Genomic DNA, 21,368 nt, shown 5'->3' on the forward strand with positions numbered 1-21,368 from the left:
AGCACAAAAATTCGGCGAATTATCATCTTTACTTGAAGTTTGCTGCACACAACAATTGTTAACCCAATAGCATACACGTAGTGGCTTGTCGAGATTTGCGTCGGTGGAATTTATTGCCCAACAATGAACAGCCTTCCGGCCATAAGGCACGACGATAACTACTTCAGGGCAAGGAAGCCCAAACCCGATCTTGGTGTGCTCCAAAACTTCAAGCTCTTCGTCTGGGACCCCGAGAGGAAAGCAATCCTCGACCGAACAGCCAGAGAATGGGGTTAGTCCGATTTTATCGACACCACACCTCGATTTACCGTTGCGTTTTTTCTCTTAACTAAACAAATAAATAAAAAGCCCTGATTCGATCGAAGCAGCGCGCGTGTCCTGTACACTCTATTAGCTAATTCTTCCGTATACAAGCTTGACCCACCCGTACATCTAGCCCCTATAAACCCGTGTAATCTTTTCCTTCATTAAACCGCAATAGGTCGAGATAAGAGCGATGGCCGGTTATAAATGAAGAAGCAAAGCCTAGAACCCTTATTTGTTTTCTCTTTTTCGCCAAGATAATTGCAATGAAGTTCCACTTCAAAAAAATACCCTTCTTAACGGCACGGGCCGAGATAAGAGCGATGGCCGGTTATAAATGAAGAAGCAAAGCCTCGAACCCTTATTTTTCTCTTTTTCGCCAAGATACTTACAATGAAGTTCCACTTCAAAAAAGGTACCCTTCTGCCACCCTTGTCTCAATGCCGTTGTTTCGAAACTTTATAGACCTCTGCTTCACAAAAAACCTCGCACCAAGCGACGCTACATAACTTTTTTTTTTAGCCGTTAAAGTTTTTTTTTCTTTTGTTCCATAAATTCGAAATAGTCGAAGTAGGACTATTTTACCTGTGCTTCTACGGAGTGCTGTTCTCATTCGCCGGGTTGCAGCTGTGGCTGACCTACAAGTACGTGACGATACACGACAAGCCGTACTTCCAATACAACAAACGGGAGTCAAAGTCGGGGTCGGAACCCTCGCGGGTCTTTCGCATGACATCGCTCAATATGCGCGGACCAGGTTCATCCATCGCATCATATATTCCTTTATCCGTACGTATAACGTACGTATTGTCATTAAAGTGGTTTTATCTGAATTGTTGGAAAAGGCATCGTTTTCAAACCAAACATCGGACTGGATTCGAATCCTCCGCTCATCCTGATCGACAAATCGAACGAGTTGGGTCAACCGAGGAACTACATCAAGGCCATCAACGAGACCCTGTCAGGTGAAGCGTGTAATTTCAAAGTGACGTAAATGTTTGACGTGATGTAATTGTGTTGCGCCGCAGAATACAAAGTCGATAAATCGAGGTACGATCCGCGCTGCAACGACAGAGTACTGCGCGAAGGCGGTGCCGACAAGTCCTGTTTTTTCGATCTCGCGACTCTGGGCCAGTGCTCGAGAGCGCCCTACGGATACGACGAGTCGAAGCCACAGCCTTGCGTCTACATCAAATTCAACAAGGTCTTTGCTTTTTTGTTTTTTGTTTGAGATGTAACAATTTTCATCTATACATAATGAACATTCGCTGATCAACAGAGGTTCGACTGGGTGCCCATTTTTTACAGCCAAGCCTCAGCCCTACCCGAGAACATGCCCGAGAGGCTACAGAGAGTCGTGAAAAGCACCGACAAAGTACAACCATGTTTCTTTAATTATATTTTATTATACTTAACAACGTGCTGTACGTAGGTGTACATCACAAAGGTAAAACTTATAAATTATCCATTTTCAACCTCGGGATATAAATGGGAATTGACATCAGCTTGTGCAAACCTTCTTTTTTTTTATTACTTCATCATGAGAATGTAAGGATTGAAAAGCACAAGACTTTGGTAAAAAAAAATACATCGGGTGTTGTGAGCACCTGTCAAAGTGGGTGCCAATTGACAAATCTTTGATAAATTTTTGAAATAAGCATGTCTCGTAGTTGTTGTCTTGGTCATCATGCGAAAGCTCAAAACTGCAACCTATACGATGATCTAACGTCCATTTTCCCGTGCGCAACGAGAGGTGATTAAATAAGAAACACGTGGCACCTGCTGTTTAAAAAAACAATTGAAGCCAGTAAATTTTTCCAAGACCTGTCCAGAGACTAGATATTGAAAAAACAGGAAAAAATCACGCCACGGAGTGTAAATGAACTTAATCACCTCGTACCCTCCGCAGAACCAATTATACAGAGACGACTCGTGCTCGTGGGAACCCCCCCCCCCCCCAAAGTGGTCGTCGTAACTTGTTCCCCGTGTTTTTGGTCACCCCGGCAAGTTCAACGTCCCTCGCACATATAGCCCAGTCCACCCCTTATCAATAACAAAAAAAAAAAACAAAAAAAAAAAACGTACACTTTCATCGATTGGCATAGCCCATCACATATAAAGCAGTCTCTCATCGCGTTAATAATCATCGACCGGTCCCGCTTTAGTTCCACGTGTGGCTGTCCTGCGAGGGCAAAAGCAAGGAGGACACCAAGTTGATGGGCGAGCTCGAGTACCTGCCCATATCCGGTTTCCCGGTTCAATTCTTCCCGTACTCCGGCCAGTCGGACTACCTGTCGCCCGTCGTTGCCTTGCGCTTCAAAAATCTAACAGGTGGGTGTGGGTGTGTGTATCGGCGGTATATGTAAGTACTGTTTTTTTTTTTTTTTTTTTTTTTTTTTTCTTCTTCCCAATAAGTTTCCACGGAATATATAGTTAGCTGTGCTGTTTATAGGAAAAATTGGTGAGGGGTTATTTCTTCATGCCACCGCTCTAGCACTGAGGCAAGTGCTACAATTGTTACTTTTTTTTTTTTTTTTAAGGTGGGACCGAGTTTTCTTTAAGCGAGCTTTTTTCATTGCATGGTTAGTTCCAACAAGTCAAAATATGACAGTGTACGTATACACGTAAATGTGTGGCGAGTTTTCGGAGTGATTCAACAAAATTTTTTTTGTCACTTTTTTCTACGCAGAAATATCGATTGAAAAACAGAGGTATACATAGAATGTCAATGAAAAGTCGGTCATGATCATTATATGGACATGTGTTTTTTTCTTTTTCTTTTATTTTGTTCTTTTATTTTTTCGAGCAATCACCGACGCGAGTTTTGATTGCGTAATGGGTATTGGATAACGGAGAACTACGTGTAGGCATTGTTTGGCGCTTTTTTTTCTCGTTTCAGCCGTATGATAATTAGGTAAAAAAACTTCTTTAAGATAGTACGATATGTTTGTGTAACATTTTTTGTAAGCGACTGATAAGAGAAATCGTTGAAATACGATGGAAAGAAGATAAATGTGACACGAAAAAGTAGTTTTTGTCTTACCGCGTACTTGAATATTGTCAATTTCAAAAAAATGTATCAACTCTTCTTCATCATCCCGGGTTTTGTTCCTTGTACTACTTGAGATGATATCATCTTGCAAAACAATATAAATCCAGGTATTTTTATAGATTTTTAAACAAAAATCAACTAGCAACCGTTTACTTTGAAAATATCGTGCAAGTGAATAACTTACGTACGCATGATACAGTCTTCTTACTGATTAACGGAATTCATGTAACTTGCAATGTTTGCAATGTATATAATTACTTGTTCATTACAAGCTATACATTCTGCTTTATCCTCGTTGCTTCGGATAAACCTTGTATTAATAAAGGCAAAACTAAGAACCATGTGATTTTTTCAAATAAAAAAAAATAAAAATTGCACATCTATTTACTGTATTAAAACTAAACTATAGATTGCACAGATAAGTAGTAAACGAAATTCGATGATCCAAAAACTTTTGTGATCTTTGCCGAGTATGGAGATAATGATTATTGTAATTTTTTTCTTTCATTTTAGAGGACCACCTGGTGAAGATCGAATGCAAGACGTGGGCTCATAATATTGACAACGAGAATCGTTACAATTTGAATTTTCGAGTGATGATCAAGAACCGAGGGAGATAACCCAGTTGTACGAGCTGATAGTAATATACCCTTGTATTTGTAAAGAGTATGATTGTTTGTTCGATAGTAAAACCATTAAACTTTCCTTTAATAATAAACGTCACGTCCAATCGATTTTACAGCACAGCATCATTTGTACGATTTTTTAGCTTTAAAAATAAATTCGTGGCAGTTATCCACTTTGCAGTGGAGCTTTTCAAATTTATACGTATCGTACTCTCCTGTAGTTCCAAGATGGACCAAAAAATCACACGTATCTATAATATGCGTTGATCCTCATTTTCTATGAATAGCACGTACGTAAGGTTTTCTGCTACAAAATCTAAATCCCAAGTAGTGCAAGAATAGTAGAAATATTTCCGTTTTACAGTTGTAAGTACTAGGGTCAATCGTGCATTTTTATACTGCGTCATTGAATATTACGTTCGATCCTTGGATACAATTGTTTGCCTTATTACTTTCTCGAAAAAAAAGGTCTATAACTAGGAATTGGAAAATTTCTACCACTCCAAAGTGAAATATTACCTGATTTAAATTTTTCATACAATTGTATGTACTTGTGATGTATTGATTTATAAAAACGAATCTCTTTGTAACAGAACATGGACAATAGGTGTATTGGATGTTGTTGGAGCTAACAACTGTCATCCGTTATCTCTCAGAGATATGAGATCGTACAAAACACGACGAGAAGAAGTCGTAAAAGAAAAAAGAAAAAAAAAAAAAAAAAAAACAATAAATAGCCAAACAAACAAAAACAATGTCCGTAAGCAAACGAATCGGATTCAGTTATTCGATCTAACGGTCATTGTCGCGCGCTTGGGTGTTCATTACACCGCATTACCACGACGACCCGGTATAATCCGGACAGCGAAGCTGCAGGGGGAAAAAAAAATCATCCGGCTGCAAATAAAAAGAGCAATCAGAGAGCGAAAAAAAAAAAGAAAAAATTAACTCCGTCAGCTGTTTCGTGGATTTCGCGGATGATACACTTTTACGGGTATCACATTGTGCGCACTGTGTGTTTTAAAAAAAGCTCATCAAGAATGTGTTTTTTCAAAAGCATTCTTACGTATCCTTATGTATAACTTGTTACAAAACATTATCTAAATTTTGCGAGTGTCATCCATCCGGATGAAATTCCATGACGCAGTTATACACGATAGGTGTCGCTTCCTCGAGGATGGTCACCGCAAAAATCCCGGACATAATGTCCCCTTTGTCACGTCCGAAACGGCTTCGGAGAACTGGCGATGACGCTGCATCTGTAGGGAATGAAGTAGCGGCCGATCTACTCATAGAGGGGGCCCAAGCAGGTAGAGAAACAACTCGCAAGGCCCATCGAAGGTAAGGCGCACGAGATAAACTACTCGCGGAGCTGGAACAAGTATATAAATAAGGGGAGACGGAAGCAGGGCGATAAAGGAGCAAAATCTCTCTCTCTCTCATTCTCTAGTTTTGCAAAGCTATTACAGTGCAGCGTTGCCATCGCGCACCGAGACACTGCTGTTGCTTCACTTAAATTTCTCTCTCTATATATCTTCCTGCGCGTAAGTACGAATATATTATTTTATGTTTAAAAATGAAGTTGCAGGTATACATCACCCGAGGGCGTGTATACCCACGCGTGCAGAGTTGCGTGGCTTTGTCCCTTTGAAATTCAAATCAATTCATCTTGCATCCGGATCGCTCCGGATCAGATTTCATCCGCACAGGCTTTCTCTCTCTTTTGGGCCCTACGCGATTATTATGTACATCGTGGGTGTACGTGAGATGTTCATGTCCGCGCTAATGCGTTTGATTTGGTAATTTGTAGTAATATACGGTAGGTATACTGTGGGAGACCCAAATGAATCGGGGTACACACACACACATATACCTCTTGTGTAGATTACGCGATAGAGGATGAGAGAAAGAAGCGCAGCGAACGGTAGGTATATACCCTTTGGTCCGAGTACGCGTGTGACAAAAGTTGAGTTTGCGGGGCGATAAATTAATAGCATGATAAATCGTCGGAATTAAGTACTCGCTTGCGCGTCTTTATCATAATAGTAGTACGTGTATGTGGCTAAGGAAGCTTCCTCCGCCTCTCTTTCTCTTGTACTTGCTCTCTTCCTCGTTGTCATCGTCATTGTTGTTGTTGTTGTTGTTGTTGTTGTTGTTGTTATTGGGGGGTCCCAAGTGCTGATACATGCGTGTGTGCGCCAACTCGATACAATTTTTCCTTCTTCTTCTTTTTACTCTCCTCCAACAAAGTACATCATTCAATTACGGGCCGGCGGGCTCGTTCGCGCGAATCACATTACACTTTCACGATTGTTAGTGTTACTCGTGTAATCAATTGTTTTTTTTTTTTTTTACTTTTTTTTGTTCGCACGATTCTGCTCTCGATGGGAATCGGATTGGTCCAAAATGTAGGTACGGTCGGTATCGGTTCGAAAACCGATTTTTTTGCGTGTTAAATCAAACAACCCCGTCCCCGAAACCGATTTCCCCGCTAACTGCGAATGAAAAACCCGCGCGAGTGCACAAGTGCGTGGCATATATAGATCGATTGAGTCGTGCGCGCGTGATCGGTATGCATACACAAATAACAGTCTTGTAGATCGACGAGGTATATTTAGCCGCGAGTAAAAAAAAAAAAAAAAAAAAAAAAAACCTTATACCTAACCGGATCGTCGAGACATTTTCAACCCTCGCGAAATCGAGGCAAGTCTAAAAATCGGCATTCGCCATACGTAACGTACAACACCGATAAGTACGGAATATTTCGATCGCCCATCAATCTACAAAATAAATATACATGTACAGCCAAGGTCACACGTACACGATATACACACCTACGAAACTCACCCCCTCGAGCGCGAGCTTTCCATCTTTATCAGAACCCCCCCCCCTGCACCCTGTGGCGTATAATACACATACACGCATCCATATACTCGGCGATCGGCACCACGGCAACCACGCTCCGATCCATCTATAACGTAAGTACTCGCTTTCGTTTTTGTTTGCCTTCGCAAGAGTGAGAGCGAAACTCGTCCGCTCCCCTCTGGTACCCCTTCGGTTCCCATATCACGTTTATGTGAGCGCGCACACACACACACACACACACATTCTTGACAAAAGTATATATAACCTATCCGCACGCACACACCGACAGCGTAAGTACATATGTATATACACGTAGGTTTGTACACGAGCTCCCGATTTCCGATATATTATATATATACGTGTACACATTTACGCACGGTCTTCTCTCCCCGCGAGTGTACGTAAGTATATATACGCACGGGCACGGCAAAGGCAGTACGCGCTCGGCGTTCACCGACGAAACTCGCATTAGAGCGATACGCCGATCTTGCGCCGAGTGATAACATTAATAATATTACATCCACACCTGTTTGGAAGAGATAGTAGTGGTGCAGGGGTATATCGTGCGATTTGTTGAATTTTTCAGGCCGTATGCGAACACGGCTCGTTGAATGAGTTGAGAATTGTCAAAATTTTGCTCACCCCCTTCCGATAACGCGTTGAATTAAAAACATACATATATATATACGAGTGAAGGTATATATATATACATTGCGAGGAGATGGGCTCGCCGGTGAAAGAGACGAAGGACGAGTACGAGGTTAGCAGCCGCAGACCGGACACCAGGACCAAGTGGCAGGCGTTCAAGAACGCGATATACAATCCCGAGGAGAAAACCTTATTAGGGCGCGACAAAAAAAAATGGGGTAGGTTTATACAATTTTTTTTTTTTTTCTTTTACAAGGTATATATATCAATTGTTTATTTGTCATCATATGGAATATACGGGGTGGTGGGTTGCGGGCAAAAACTCGAGATTTTATTTTTCACCGATGTTACTCGCGCCGTGCACGCTTGATGATATGACGGGCGCGTGCCGGCCAAAATTAGCTCGGTGGTTGCGGAAAAAGCTCGGCGAAGAAAGAGGAGTAGGCAAGGTTGCCTGCACTGTGTAACGGGTGGCTATGACAAACATTCGTCCGATCCGTGATTTTTTACACGTATTTTCAATCTAATAAATCGATGGATAAAGTTTTTAAAAAAAAATAATACTTATGAAGGAAAAATTCATTAGTTTAGCGTACATTGGAAAATTATGGGCATTGACTCTGCAGTGATATTGTCATACTTTTTTTATTGTCTCGAAACGAGTTGGGTTTTTAGCAAAATTTTTCGGCATTAATTTCGGACCAAGGTGTACGAGGGGGGGGGAGCTACGCGGCTCGCAATATAGGAAGTTCTGACGTTTCTACAACTACCTCGTACTTTGCGCGATAAAAGCGGTCTGTTGGCACTGTGCTATCAGTCGACTTATCTAAAATAGGATGCATTCGGCACTAATTGCTTTTATGCCTCTCGTTGAGAGAGCAATGCCTCTGTTTTTTTTTTTTTTAATTTACGGCGTCTGTGGCATTATTTTTATTTATTTTTTTATCAGCAATGTTTTGACTTTTCTCAATGATGATAAGCATACACAATAATTGCTTAGTAAGCGCTTTCAAGATGTGTTAATGAAACAATAATAATTTTTTTTTTTTTTTTTTTATCTGTGTCGATTCACTTAACCTCTCCATTTTTAACTTTTGTTATCGTTGACTTATTTCGAAGCTGACAGTATGTTACAGGGTATATTCTAATCCACTTATAAGTAGATAACGAACAAAGGTACGCTTTTTCTGTCAAACCGTTATCTCTCGGATCTTGCGATTATATCGGGCGATAATGAACTTAAAATTGCTTGGAAGTAATCGATAAATTGATTTCCACATGAAAAGTTGGTTAATTTAAATGACGGAAAATCATTTGATGAATGATAGGATACAGCTCGATAAAAAATTTAAAAGGTTAATTTTTAGGTACGATCTTATTAATACTAATTTTATCATGTGTAGTAGGTCGATGTATCTTCAAAGACTCGTGACGTGGGTTATTTACTTTACACCAGCTTTCAACAAAAGTACTCGCCCGTTTTTTCAATGATAATATATATAAGTACATACTTCACAAAAATCTTTTCCACGTATCATTTTTTTTTAAATTTATTACTTCATCAATGTCACCCACATTTCCTCGAACAACTCTCAGTCCGGATGTGATAAGAAATTGTTAGAGTACCGAGATGAATAAAGAAAAGTTAATGATCTTGTTTTCATACTTTTACTAATATAAACAAATTGCAATAAAATCGATGATACGTAAGTCAGTGCGTAATACTCTGCCAACTGCTGTTTCACACTTATTTCATTTGAATCAGATATAATATTATCTTTGATTATAATTTACCAGTTTGATATATACTTAGCTTTTAATGACTACGTCGATGAAATACGAATTTTTGAAATCGATTTCATTTTAAGCTAATGAGTTGAAAAAATTAAATGCATTGATCAACAGTCATAATTTATCGGTGCTACGAAGTACTCGTCAATGAACAGATAAGATGAATATTATATGTATTCGTGATATGGATATTTCATTGAAGATAATGTATGTAGAGCATTTGTCGTTCCTTTACTTGTTTTTAAAATTGTATTGGACTTTAATATTTGTATTGTGTAATTTATAAAACATATCAATTGCAACTTATAAAGTTGACATATTATTGATACTAAACTTTAAAAAAAATTATATTAATTGGTTTTTTTAACTTTCACATTTGTTAACACTCAATTTCCTAGACCATCACTCAGTAAAATTTTTAATATGTATTTATATTGGCAAACAAATTCAAAGTTATAAAGTGAGTAAAAAAACTATGGAAAATAGTCAGTGAATATTTTTTCGGGAAACTTATGAATAAAACGAGTTATGATTGTTTCAAAATGAAAGTACTTTTTGTTAAAAACATCTGATGAAAATTTAAGTGATAACATTTTTGACCAAAGATAAATGGTTCACAAACTTCTCTGTAGAAATTAAAAAAATCAAAACAAGTCATGAATAGCAAAAAAAAACGTTGTCTCTGATTTACTAGGAGAGAGAGAAAAATTTTTGAATACCCCAAACATTTAAACCGGTTGAGGGGATCCGGAGCAGGGATCCCAAAATTAGCATAATGACCGGTCACGCGAGAGCCAACCAGAGTAGTAACGTGACTGGTCACCATAAGACTTGGAAATCCCTGATCCGAAGATAGGACTGATTGCATAATTACACACTCAGAAAATATCCCTATGACATTTGTAAACAGAGATGAATCTTTTTTTGAAGACGTATCTCGATGTACGACGTATGTTTCTGATACATTTTTAAGAAAAATTTACATACAATCGACACAAAGCTTTACAAGTTGATGAAATTATGATTAAATTTGACTAACAATCACGTTTATATAGCCCAATTACGTATATTTTAATCAGACGCAAAACTAAAAACAATCATAATCTGTAGAATTACTAATTACTAATTTTACGTCTGTATAACTATTGTCTATGAGTGTTAAGAAAATAAAAAAATATTTGTATTTAACGTACCATCGAGACGTAAATGAATATCATTTATTAATATTAACTGAAGTTTTTAACAAGTTGTTGATATAAGCTATAAGTAGTTTAAAAAACATGTTATTTGTCGTGACTATAGTATAAAAAACAAAACCTATTCTTTAAAAATTTTGAATAACTTTTTTATATTTTAGCCACTCAAATTTTTTTTAATAAGAAAATATTTTAAAAAATTATGTTGAAAATGACATGCCCTTCCTAGCTCATCAAATTAAATAATTAGAAGTTTTAATGCACCGTACATACGTGGACATTGTTTAAAGTATTTATTTTACTCTATCATGTACATTTAAAAAGCTTCATTTCACTCTTTCCATTTTTATGCAGAAAAAATTGTTATTTAAACATTAAGAAGAGACTGATAATTTTTTTTTTTTTTTTTTTTTCATAATAACTGTAACAAAAATGGTTAATGCATGTTAACAGAGTTCACGTATAACTTCAATTGTTTATTATCATTATTATTAAATATAGTCAAAAGTTCTGGCACTAAACGCATGCATCATTATCTATTGATTTTCCTTTGGCTGCGTCTTTGATTTATTACGGATAAAATAAAATTCCTTTCGATTGTGTAAACTGGTAGATAATATCCCTACTCATAATTTGGTTATTAATTGACAGAATATTAACGTTTAATAATTTTTTTAAATTGTACAAACACCCTAACCTACCTAGCAGATCATTATAGTCATTTTTGTGAGGGATAAAAATTGTTTGAAACCAATAAGAACCTCTAAATTATTATTATTATTTTACATGAGTTGTAACATGTTCCAATTTAATTAACAATAATATTATTAACATGTAAAAAATGAAATTAGTAATTAATTTGTACAAAGCATTTTTGAAACATATTCCAGCACAGTCTTTGTGCTACATATACTTACACGCACCCTCGTGTATCTATTCAACTCAGAGACCCCAAAATACAGACTGCGACAGGCTAAAAGAGCCCTAGGGAAAAACCAGAAAAATCCAGTTTGCGATCAATATTTTAGTAAGCGTACAAAATCAACTCTTCGTGTTCGACTCTGCAGGACTAAAGTAAAATAAGTTGGAACAAGACAATAAGCTTATGCTTAATCATTTATACTCACAATCCAACCATATAGTAACCTGCAAAAATTTTGACTTTGACATCAAGTGAACTCGTTTTTTAATTAATCATATATTGACTGTGATTTTTATCATCCACATAATTATCATCAAAGGTGGTAATGTGAAACATACATTTTGTCGTTTCAAGCGCATTTGCTGACCGATCAAGTGACTATCTTGTAATTAAAAAAACTTGCTCGCTACAATTGTATACATTAGAACAGTGGGAAAAGCCGGTATCCAAGTTCCTTTATTGTCGATAGAAAAAAAGGCAAATATTAAAAATGAAAAAGCTTCCTTCTCTCTTATTCTTACGCATCAGTAACGTTAAAAATTAGTATATTTCCTTCTCCTACTTCTTTTTTGTATTCAGTTATGCTTCTTAGTTACAAAAAAAACATATTGCCTTCGTAAACTCTTGCATTACGACTTCGATGCTAATAAATACAAGGTTTCTCTAAAACTCAAGCAATGTGGGAGCTATGCTTGTACCATAGGTATGTCTTCATAAAAATCTATTTTATCTTGAGGAACGTGTGTAACTAAAAATTAATTGGCCTGAGACTTTCTCAGACTCTCATATTACCCACTGTTTTTTGAACACTTTGTTGAAAATACTTGTTATGTTTTTTCGATTTATAAAATAAACCCAAAATTACCTCTTGTGCTGTAACATTGAAATTTAGTGTTAAAATATCACTACATAAAAGATTACATGATTTTTCAACAATCTTAAAAATCGATTCAGCCCTCACTGAAATACGAACAAAAATTAAAATTGTTCAAACATTAAAAATAACAAAATATATTTTAAAGATTTAAATTAACATTCACACTCATACGTACTCACAAAAGGACGTCTTGGTATTGTAAATGATCAATTTTGGTTATTTGTAGTGGGCAAAATGTTTTTAAAACTTACTCAAAAGAATTTCATTTCCTTGGAGTAATTTTTTTTTTTATAAAAACAACTTGATCCAGTGTGTTATCAAGTATGAGACTCAGGAAAATCCAAATTAAAAATTACTTTATACTATCAACTATTTGACATCTGCAATGTGATCAAGTTTTTTATTTCAATTAAAAAACCCGCTTCTAAGCAGTAAATTTAATTGAGTTAATCCAAAGTGGAATAACATCATTAAATATAATATAACGCTTGCGAGCAATATAAAGCAATATAAATTAAACTAGCCAGTTAAACGCGCGCATCTCGAGCACACGATCGTAGACAATCCCAAGAAGCCCGAGCATTAAAACCGTTTCGCTATCATTGTCTCTAAAGTATAATTTTAACTTCCGCTTTGCTATTCCCTAGGCAGGATGAAGGAAAAACGGAGATAATTTTCTCTTCGTGAGTTATTGGTTTCTTGCATGGATTTTTCAAATAACTCGCGTTTGCGTGGAGAAACACTGTAACTTTAATAAAACGCTGAGCAAGGGCCGGAGAAAGCCTATAGGCTTCTCGGTGTATTTTCGTACGAGAGATTTCTACTTACTCTCTAGCTTCACCCACCTCATTCAGTTGTCAACGCATACTTGTGATCTCTCTCTTTCTTTTTTTTTTTTTTGCCCTCGGATATTCACTGAAAAATGTGAAATCTAAATTAAATTTGCATCAAATTTAAAGATCACTTTTAGTTTTAATAAAATCACACAGGCGTGATTGTGCATTTACCGATTTACGTGTTGCGTGTTTCAGGTATCGTTACTGTATTTTACATGGTATTCTACAGCGTTTTAGCTGTGCTATGCGCTATTTGTTACATGGGATTGATGGTCACGATAGACGAGAACAGGCCTAAATATACCCTGGATAGCAGCATCATCGGAACTAATCCTGGTAAGGCGATACAACTTTTTGTACACTCTTTCGCAATTGTTCATGGCCAATGATAAACTACTATGTATTACCACTACCAATATACCTTAACCATAAAACAAAATTATTCAACATTTTAGTAAAACATCTTATATTAAATACTCCACAATTTTCGAAAGAAATAATGATATGTGCGCTCGACACACTTCTCATTCGTCTATACGCTTACGAAGACTATTTTTGACTCGGGTTCTGGTGCGATAAATCAAACCTTCTGGTGATTACTACGGCGCATTATTGCATTCTGGCAAAAACTATAACTACTCTCTGTACTCCAAAGAAGATTATAATTCCTTATTCGAGATTGAATTATAATAATATAAACTCCAGAGAATGCGTATTTATTGCAACAAAAATTATCGCTTATATTTATTGTTTGAAACATTTTTATTTTACCTAGAAATTCAATATTAATTGTTATTTTTCATCATGTATAAAGTAATAGGTATAGATCAGTGAGTAAAAATAATTTTATGACGTAAATCTACCACTGGCATTAGTTAAATGAAAATGTTGGAAACACTGAGTCCACTAGTTTTTGCTGTAATATTAGTCGCTCTATAGTATTTGCCAGAGCATAGATATGCATCGGACGATATGTTTCCTTATAATTATATGTACGCCAACAACTTTTTTTTCCATATCTCAGCATTATTTTCTTGAACTCTTGTATAATATTAGTTAATAACAGATATTTCGGTTATCTTTTTTTAAAATGTACACATGTCTTTGAAGTTCAAGAAAAGAGCCCTTCTATCTTTATAACAGACATTTATACTTTAAATAATAATAAATGTCAGATACCATAATTAATACAACTTTTTTTTTATCACCCACGACTTAGGATAGAATAATATACGTGAAAAATCAAGCAAATGATGTTACGGGCAATTTTTTTACATCTCATCTCTTAAAAATCATTATCATGGCAGAGCGCGCGTGACATATCACTCAAAAAGAAAAAGAGAGGGAGTATAAAGGAAAAAAAAGTCGCACTATATAGGTATAAATGCATCGGTTATTCAAACAGGTGGGTGCACTATACTCGTGGATGTCCAGGCGTACAAGTGGTACATTCGTGTATTACAATATAAAAAAAAAAAAAAAGAAGAATCTTTTCTATGTTACAAAAACTTTTCCCCGTCACCATAAGCATGTCCCCAATAAAATAAAACAATTGTTTGTTTCCAGGTATGGGCTTTAGGCCACTACCAAATTTCGAACACGGATCCACAATCTCGTACACGTTGTCAAATTATTCGCACATAGCCGAATGGACGGCGCGTATCGATCAATTTCTCGAAAGTAAGTCCTACGAATCATCATTGCTTCTTTTTATACCTTAATTTATTTATTTATTTATTTATTTATTTTTTTTTTCTCAACAACATTGAAACGACGAAATTTTAGTGTACATGGACAAGACGAAGCTGCCGAACGGAGGCCGCAATCAGATGATCTGTAACTACTCAAGGCCGATGGAACCCGGCAAGGTGTGCGAGGTCGACGTAAGGAAGCTCGGAAATTGCTCGAAAGCCATGGACTACGGCTACAGAAATTCCTCGCCCTGCGTTTTCATCAAACTAAACAGGGTAAATAAATAAATAAATATAAATATACGAACATGCACCCACACGTACATATTGTGTCTTGTTCATGCGTCACGCTTGTTAGTTCTATTTCTGGACTGTCTCTTGTGAGACTTGGGTACACATTGTGTGCGCGTTCGAAGGAAAAAAATCGATACGACTGTCTCCTCGTCCTTTTCTATTCGACGGGTAATCGTCTCTTCCAACCCCCTAGAATCGACATCCACGTTCATTTCGAATAGTTCGATGGCTCCTGTTTTTCTTTTCTATATTCGTCACTTCATAACTATGTATAAAACCACCTCAAAAGTTTTATTTAAAATTGTACTTTTTTTAACAGCACTTGACATTCGCCTGCGTTTATTTGACTATACATGTATTTCCACATGATGAAATCCAATTATTGATGGCTCATCAAGTTATTGCCTAATAATTTTAATAAATGTAGAATAATTTAGGTGTTGACTTGACGTGCTCGTCCTAGCTGATCAAGAGCCTCGATAGCTCAGTCATGGCTCAAAGTCACATGTATGGGCTATCATGCATCCATAGTGTGCTCATTTAAAAAAAAAAATTATTTACTATTTTTGACACGTAGGTACGTGAGTGAAAAAGTTGTGCGGATACAATATCCTAAGGAGATACTACATTTTAGTGAGGCTTATGGCTGAATTAATTGGTCTCGAGGCTCTAATCACAATAAGTACTTTTAGTTCTGTTAACTGCGGTTATATTTTATAAGTTCTCTGAATAATTACGCTGACTAGTAATAGAATTTCTACAGGGTCAGGGTATACGTATGGGAAATTTGTAGCTCTAAGGGAACTTCTTCATGATACTGACAAGGTTATTGGAACTTTCTTCAGAACCGCGTACCTACAGATTAAAAACAATAGAGTGGAGATTAGAGTGTTTTTTTTTTTTTTTTTTTTTTTTTTTTTTTTTTTTTTTTATACAAAAATAAGAATAAGTACTTAATATAAGTAGTAGATTTTGTTATCGGTGTACATTATTCGTATACATCAGTGTAACAAATGATATTTTTTTCTATCAAGGACGCAGCAAACGTCCAAAATAACATATAGTATTAATTTATACATGAGATCAGTATCTTTTGAATAATTTGTTGGGTATTGTTGAGTAATTTTACGTACAATTTGGCTATTTTGGCACTTATGCCTCAATTTATGGTCGTACAATTATTTATAATTGTAGTAATTATTTAATACATTTTTCAGAATAATTTTAGATGATTTTGTATCAATAAGAACAAAGTAGTTCTTCTTCGTAATAACTTCTTATGTTGATCGGTGCTAAAATATTAATATTTAAGTTATTACCGTGTAAAATCCATAATAACTATTTAATAGGATACTATCGATGTATTGAATTGCAGATAATGGACTGGAAGCCGATTTTTTACAATAATCCTAAGGATCTACCACAAAGCATGAAGCAGGACCTTAAAGATTACATACTTAGATTTGGAGAAGCTGGTAAAGATAGGGTAAATAAAAAAAAATAAAATTTAAATTAATAATAATAATGTAAATTTTATATAAGTTTATTATAATTAAACCATCGTTATCTTCAGCCTTACTTTTAATATAAATTTTTAATAACTAAACTAACTTTTAATTAAAATTCACAGTTAAATACCATCTGGGTGTCGTGCAACGGTGAAAGTCCGACCGACATTTCAAATATGGGCCGTCTGGAGTATTACCCCTACCAAGGCTTCCCCGGTTACTACTACCCGTACGAAAATGCACCAGATTACCTAAGTCCAGTCGTAGCTGTTCGATTCACGCGACCTAAAAGTAAGTCATCTAATTTACCTAATCATCAGTATTTAATAATTATATGAAACTGAATTAATTTTTTTTTTTTTTAATTATAATTGTACTTGACTTCCAAAATATCTGTACATATTTATATATGTTTTGGCTTTCAGTAAACGTGACTATAAACGTCGAGTGCAAGGCTTGGGCTAAAAACATTAAATACTCCTCGCACCGGGGAGAGAAGGTCGGTTCGGTTCATTTCGAGCTGCTGATAAAGGAATAACAGCAATCAATACTGTCACAGATTCTGCGGTTGAAGAATAAAATAAACAAGTGTCCACTTTTGCTTCAGTGCCTATGCACACACTTTCGTCAGCTACCATCGAATAAACACAACAACGGCATTGATTGCTGACACCCGTGTTTATTTATACATATATATATATACACATATATATCTTTGATATTGTCCTTTTGTCTTACCAACTGCGTCAATTTGGCGAAATTTTTTACTGAAAATTCATTTTTGAGTACAGTATGATAATCAGTGTCACTGTACGGTAAAACGAGATATTAGGTGGCGTCCTGCAACGATGTTAAACGTCAATTCATTGGATTTTTGAGCATTTGTAAGAAAAAAAAAAAAATAATTTTCTAATGTGAAAAACGTATTTTTGTGATATTTTTATTGCACAAGTGTACATGTAATTGTATGTGTTTTATCATGTTTGTATATAAGTAGATCCTAAGGAAATTTTTGCAAATGCTTCGTTTCGACTTTTATCGACTAGAGAATTTTTTTTTTTTCACCCGTTCCTTTGGACATAAATTTGACCCTGACGACAACGATCCAATAGTTTTCATACCTTTTTTGCACCCATGGAAAATTTCTATTTTCATACATGCGAATGTTGGACTTATCATTTCAATATATGCTCGAATACATTAATAAACTTTGATATGGTTTTTGAGCAATTTCATTTCTTGCATTTTTTTTTGGAAATCAACTTTCAAAAAAGATGTCTCTATTGCCGGATTTATGTTAGATTATATTTATTTGGAAAACTAGTTTGTAAAATCTTATAAAGAAAATTATTATATTAATGATTAAAACTCTTGCGGTCATAAAAATATTTTTAAATATTTCGGTTCTCTTGAATTTTCCGAATCAGTGACGTTTTTTGTTTGTGTCTACTTACATATTTTTTTGGAATATAAATTGCGTTTATAAATAAATAAATAGATAAATTGTTTTTTTTTTTTTTTCTTAAAAAATATGTACTTTCGGATACGGATGCTTTTGAATAGTTAAAATTGTTTGTGAAGTAATTCCAATGTTCATTGTACTTTCTTGCACCATCACCATTGTAAGTATACGGAGCTTAAAACTCTTAAACTTAGTTTACACGTATTGTATGATAAAATGGAGATGAAGACTTGAACGCAGGACCGCTGGATTTTTACAAGTCCGTCTCTCCATCATCTAACTTAAATGTTACGGGTGATGAAAAAATCTCTAATCGATAAATGCTTGAGTTTCTTTTGTAGTGAAATTGTAAATTTAAAAAATCTGACAAAATTACGATTGTACTCATGTGTACGATAAAGATCTGAGTTTTGCACAAATGTACTTTAATCAATATTGTCAGAAAATCGATTTTTGTACGTGTTCTACACCCTTAAAGGGTTATCAAGGTAATCAACGTATTTATGGAAAGAAGGACATCATGTTAAAATTCGTTCGAAATGACACGTGCACACAACAAAGTGGGTTTCTAAGTTAATAACTACACGATCGTATGGATTTTTGAATCATCTAAAATACCCGACGTGATCATTTTGTTACGTAGATATTAATTGATTAGGTATAAATCAAATGCCAACCAAATAATGCATAATGTTTCTTGATAACATTTTATCATAGATCATTTCACGTAATCTTCAAGATTGTAACTATTATTGTAACGACTACGCTGGATTCGTAGGTGATAAAATTATGTATGTGAGCTATTGAAAATTGTATGCCCATCCACCCCGAACATCTTTTCGACCATAAATATTTATAGCAGAATGAATGTTTTTTCAAAAGCGTCGAGTATATTTTTTTGGAAAAAAAGTGTTCTCTAACTGATGTTGTGAGTTGTATTTTATTTTAATTTATAAAATATATAAGATTCTACGTACAAGTCTTATCAAACAACTGTATTGAATAATGAATTTTAAAAAATTTGTTTCGTATGTACAACGAAAATCTCTTTTGAATTTAATAAAACATTTTTATCATATTTACTTTCTGTTCTTGAGTGATTTATATGAAATATGATTTAATAAAATATTCTAAATTATTTATTAAAACTCAATATTACATTAGATTGATATTTTGTTAATAAAATAATGATTAGTTGAAATTTTGTACTTTGGATAAAGCATTATTCAAATTATTTCTTTTTTTTCGTACTGACGGTTTGCATTTTAACACATTAAAATAGCCAAAAATTCACAATAACACCAATTTTAGAGAGAAATTTTTTAACGAAGTGATTTCAATGAAACAATAGGCATAAATTATATTTCAAGAATCCTCCTAAAAGAATTTTTTAATGTTAGAAAAAAATTAAGTTACACCTTCTATAACTTTATATTGACATACCTATCGAAGATAAATAATACTCATCATAACTTTTTTATTAAATTAATGAAGTAGTTTTATTTTAAATTGTTAGGCATTGGTTGTTGTATTAATTTTAAACAAGTACGATTCATTCTTTTTGGGAATAAAAAATATTGATTTCCTGTTTATTTTTACCAAGTTTCTATATGAGAGTTTCGTTTAACTGAGATATCTCTGAAAATTACATTAATATTAATTTTGATGATGATTTTCATCTTGGTTGATGTTACGAACTTCAATATCTCAATTGATTATACGTCTCTTAGACTGCGATTATTTGATGGGTTCCATAATATTCATATAGTAAAAATATTTCGATAGTTTTAATACATCGTTTATTCACATAGTAGTAGATACAGACAGAATGTAGTATTATTAGTGTGGTTAATTTCAGGGTAAGACCACTCGGAAACTTGTTAACGCTAAAGTAGAAGCAATCTTGATTTTAGCATTTTTAAAATTAATACAATACAATTACTTTTCGCTGATTTTTTGCGGTGAATCTTTAATTTAGTATTAAAGATGTGTAATACAATAAAATAAAATAGTATAGACGCGTGGAAAAAAGGAGTTACTTGCTATCTGAAAATTCAAGTATTTGTTACTTGAGTGAATAGTAATACGGTCCCCGAGGTTTTGTCATCTTCTCAAACATTCTCGTAGCTTGTGCTACTTGAGTTATATATTTATTTATTTATTACATTTTTAAATCCTACTATCACAAGCCTATACTGTGTTTAAGAATTTGGGTTAGCGCATATTTTACAATGAAGTTAAAAGTTTCATTTTTCTAGTGTGTAACATTAATTTATTGCAACAATTTTAATAATCACTTCTTAAATTGGTAAATAGATAGAAGTATTTTCTTTGTATTGATAAGATCTAACGAAGTTAATCATATTGTACTCATTACATAACAATTCTGAGTCAATATTTTATAGATGAGTGAATTAAAATTCTTATGGTTTACAAATTTTCCTTATAAGTGTTATTTGGAACAATAAAAAGAAATTTTTGTCATTAGAAAAGCCATTTAATTTTGTACATTCTTATTTAACTTTGTTGGAATGATGATTGACTACGTTTTATTTTTCAATTATTCAAAAGACATTCCACCTGATTTCATAAAATGTTTAATTTTTCATTCTACGATTTCGAATATTCAGCATGACCATTATATATAGACAAACCTCATTTTTGTAAATGGTTTTAATAATTACATAAGCAATCATTTAAACGGCAGTAATTACTTAGAGAAATGGCAGTTTTGATTCAGACTTGAGCATAATTTTAAGACAAATGGTAGCGATTGAATGTACAATATTTAGTAAATTGTCAAAAAGTGGTACTGTTGTTGCACTAATTTTCGTCATGACACTAGTATTAGGGTAATCTTATTTATATCAACTAAATTCAGAGGCCAAATTTAGTACATCAGTTAGAAAGTATTTAATGTCGTGCGTACAAATAGCCATTCGTTTTGAAATCTGCTAAGGCACGTTTCTACAACTAATAAAAATTGTTCAATCTAATAAAGATTCTTAACAAAAACGTGAAGCTTTTATTCATGAAAGCCACAGGACTTATGATTTTTTCGTGAAATCCTTAAATTTACATTGTTTTTTTGTTTAATAAACACTTTAAAATAATGCTATGAAATATTTGAACAATTTTATAAATACGTACAAATATACGTGTATATTCAGATTTCTATAATTAATACAACTTACGAAATTTGTTTGGAGTCTTTAAAATTGTATAAAAAAGAAAGTTCACAAAAAAATGTTAATTAATGAAAGAAGAGACACAGCAACAACCACATGACGAAAAATA

The 21,368-nt window shown here is 34.4% G+C and overlaps 2 protein-coding genes across 2 annotated transcripts; both read left to right on the plus strand.

The window, feature by feature from the left end:
- The first annotated feature begins 123 nt into the window (after positions 1-123).
- LOC106636493 (sodium/potassium-transporting ATPase subunit beta-like) lies at positions 124-4,044 on the plus strand. The gene is made up of 7 exons (XM_014348891.2): positions 124-271; positions 869-1,060; positions 1,149-1,268; positions 1,332-1,507; positions 1,583-1,678; positions 2,469-2,634; positions 3,869-4,044. The coding sequence occupies exons 1-7, from the start codon at positions 124-126 to the stop codon at positions 3,973-3,975; spliced, it is 1,005 nt and encodes a 334-aa protein (XP_014204377.2). The 3' UTR covers positions 3,976-4,044.
- A 3,252-nt stretch (positions 4,045-7,296) lies between these two features.
- LOC106636555 (sodium/potassium-transporting ATPase subunit beta-2-like) lies at positions 7,297-18,096 on the plus strand. Its single transcript, XM_014348955.2, has 7 exons — positions 7,297-7,712; positions 13,312-13,452; positions 14,683-14,796; positions 14,902-15,083; positions 16,477-16,587; positions 16,732-16,900; positions 17,035-18,096. Exons 1-7 carry the CDS (start codon positions 7,568-7,570, stop codon positions 17,145-17,147), a joined length of 975 nt encoding a protein of 324 aa, XP_014204441.2. The 5' UTR covers positions 7,297-7,567; the 3' UTR covers positions 17,148-18,096.
- The last annotated feature ends 3,272 nt before the right edge of the window (positions 18,097-21,368 follow it).

This window comes from Copidosoma floridanum, unplaced genomic scaffold (genome assembly GCF_036245765.1).
Source record: "Copidosoma floridanum isolate Cflo_tuat_1 unplaced genomic scaffold, Cflo_Japanese_pri ptg000019l, whole genome shotgun sequence".
Taxonomy (NCBI): domain Eukaryota; kingdom Metazoa; phylum Arthropoda; class Insecta; order Hymenoptera; family Encyrtidae; genus Copidosoma; species Copidosoma floridanum.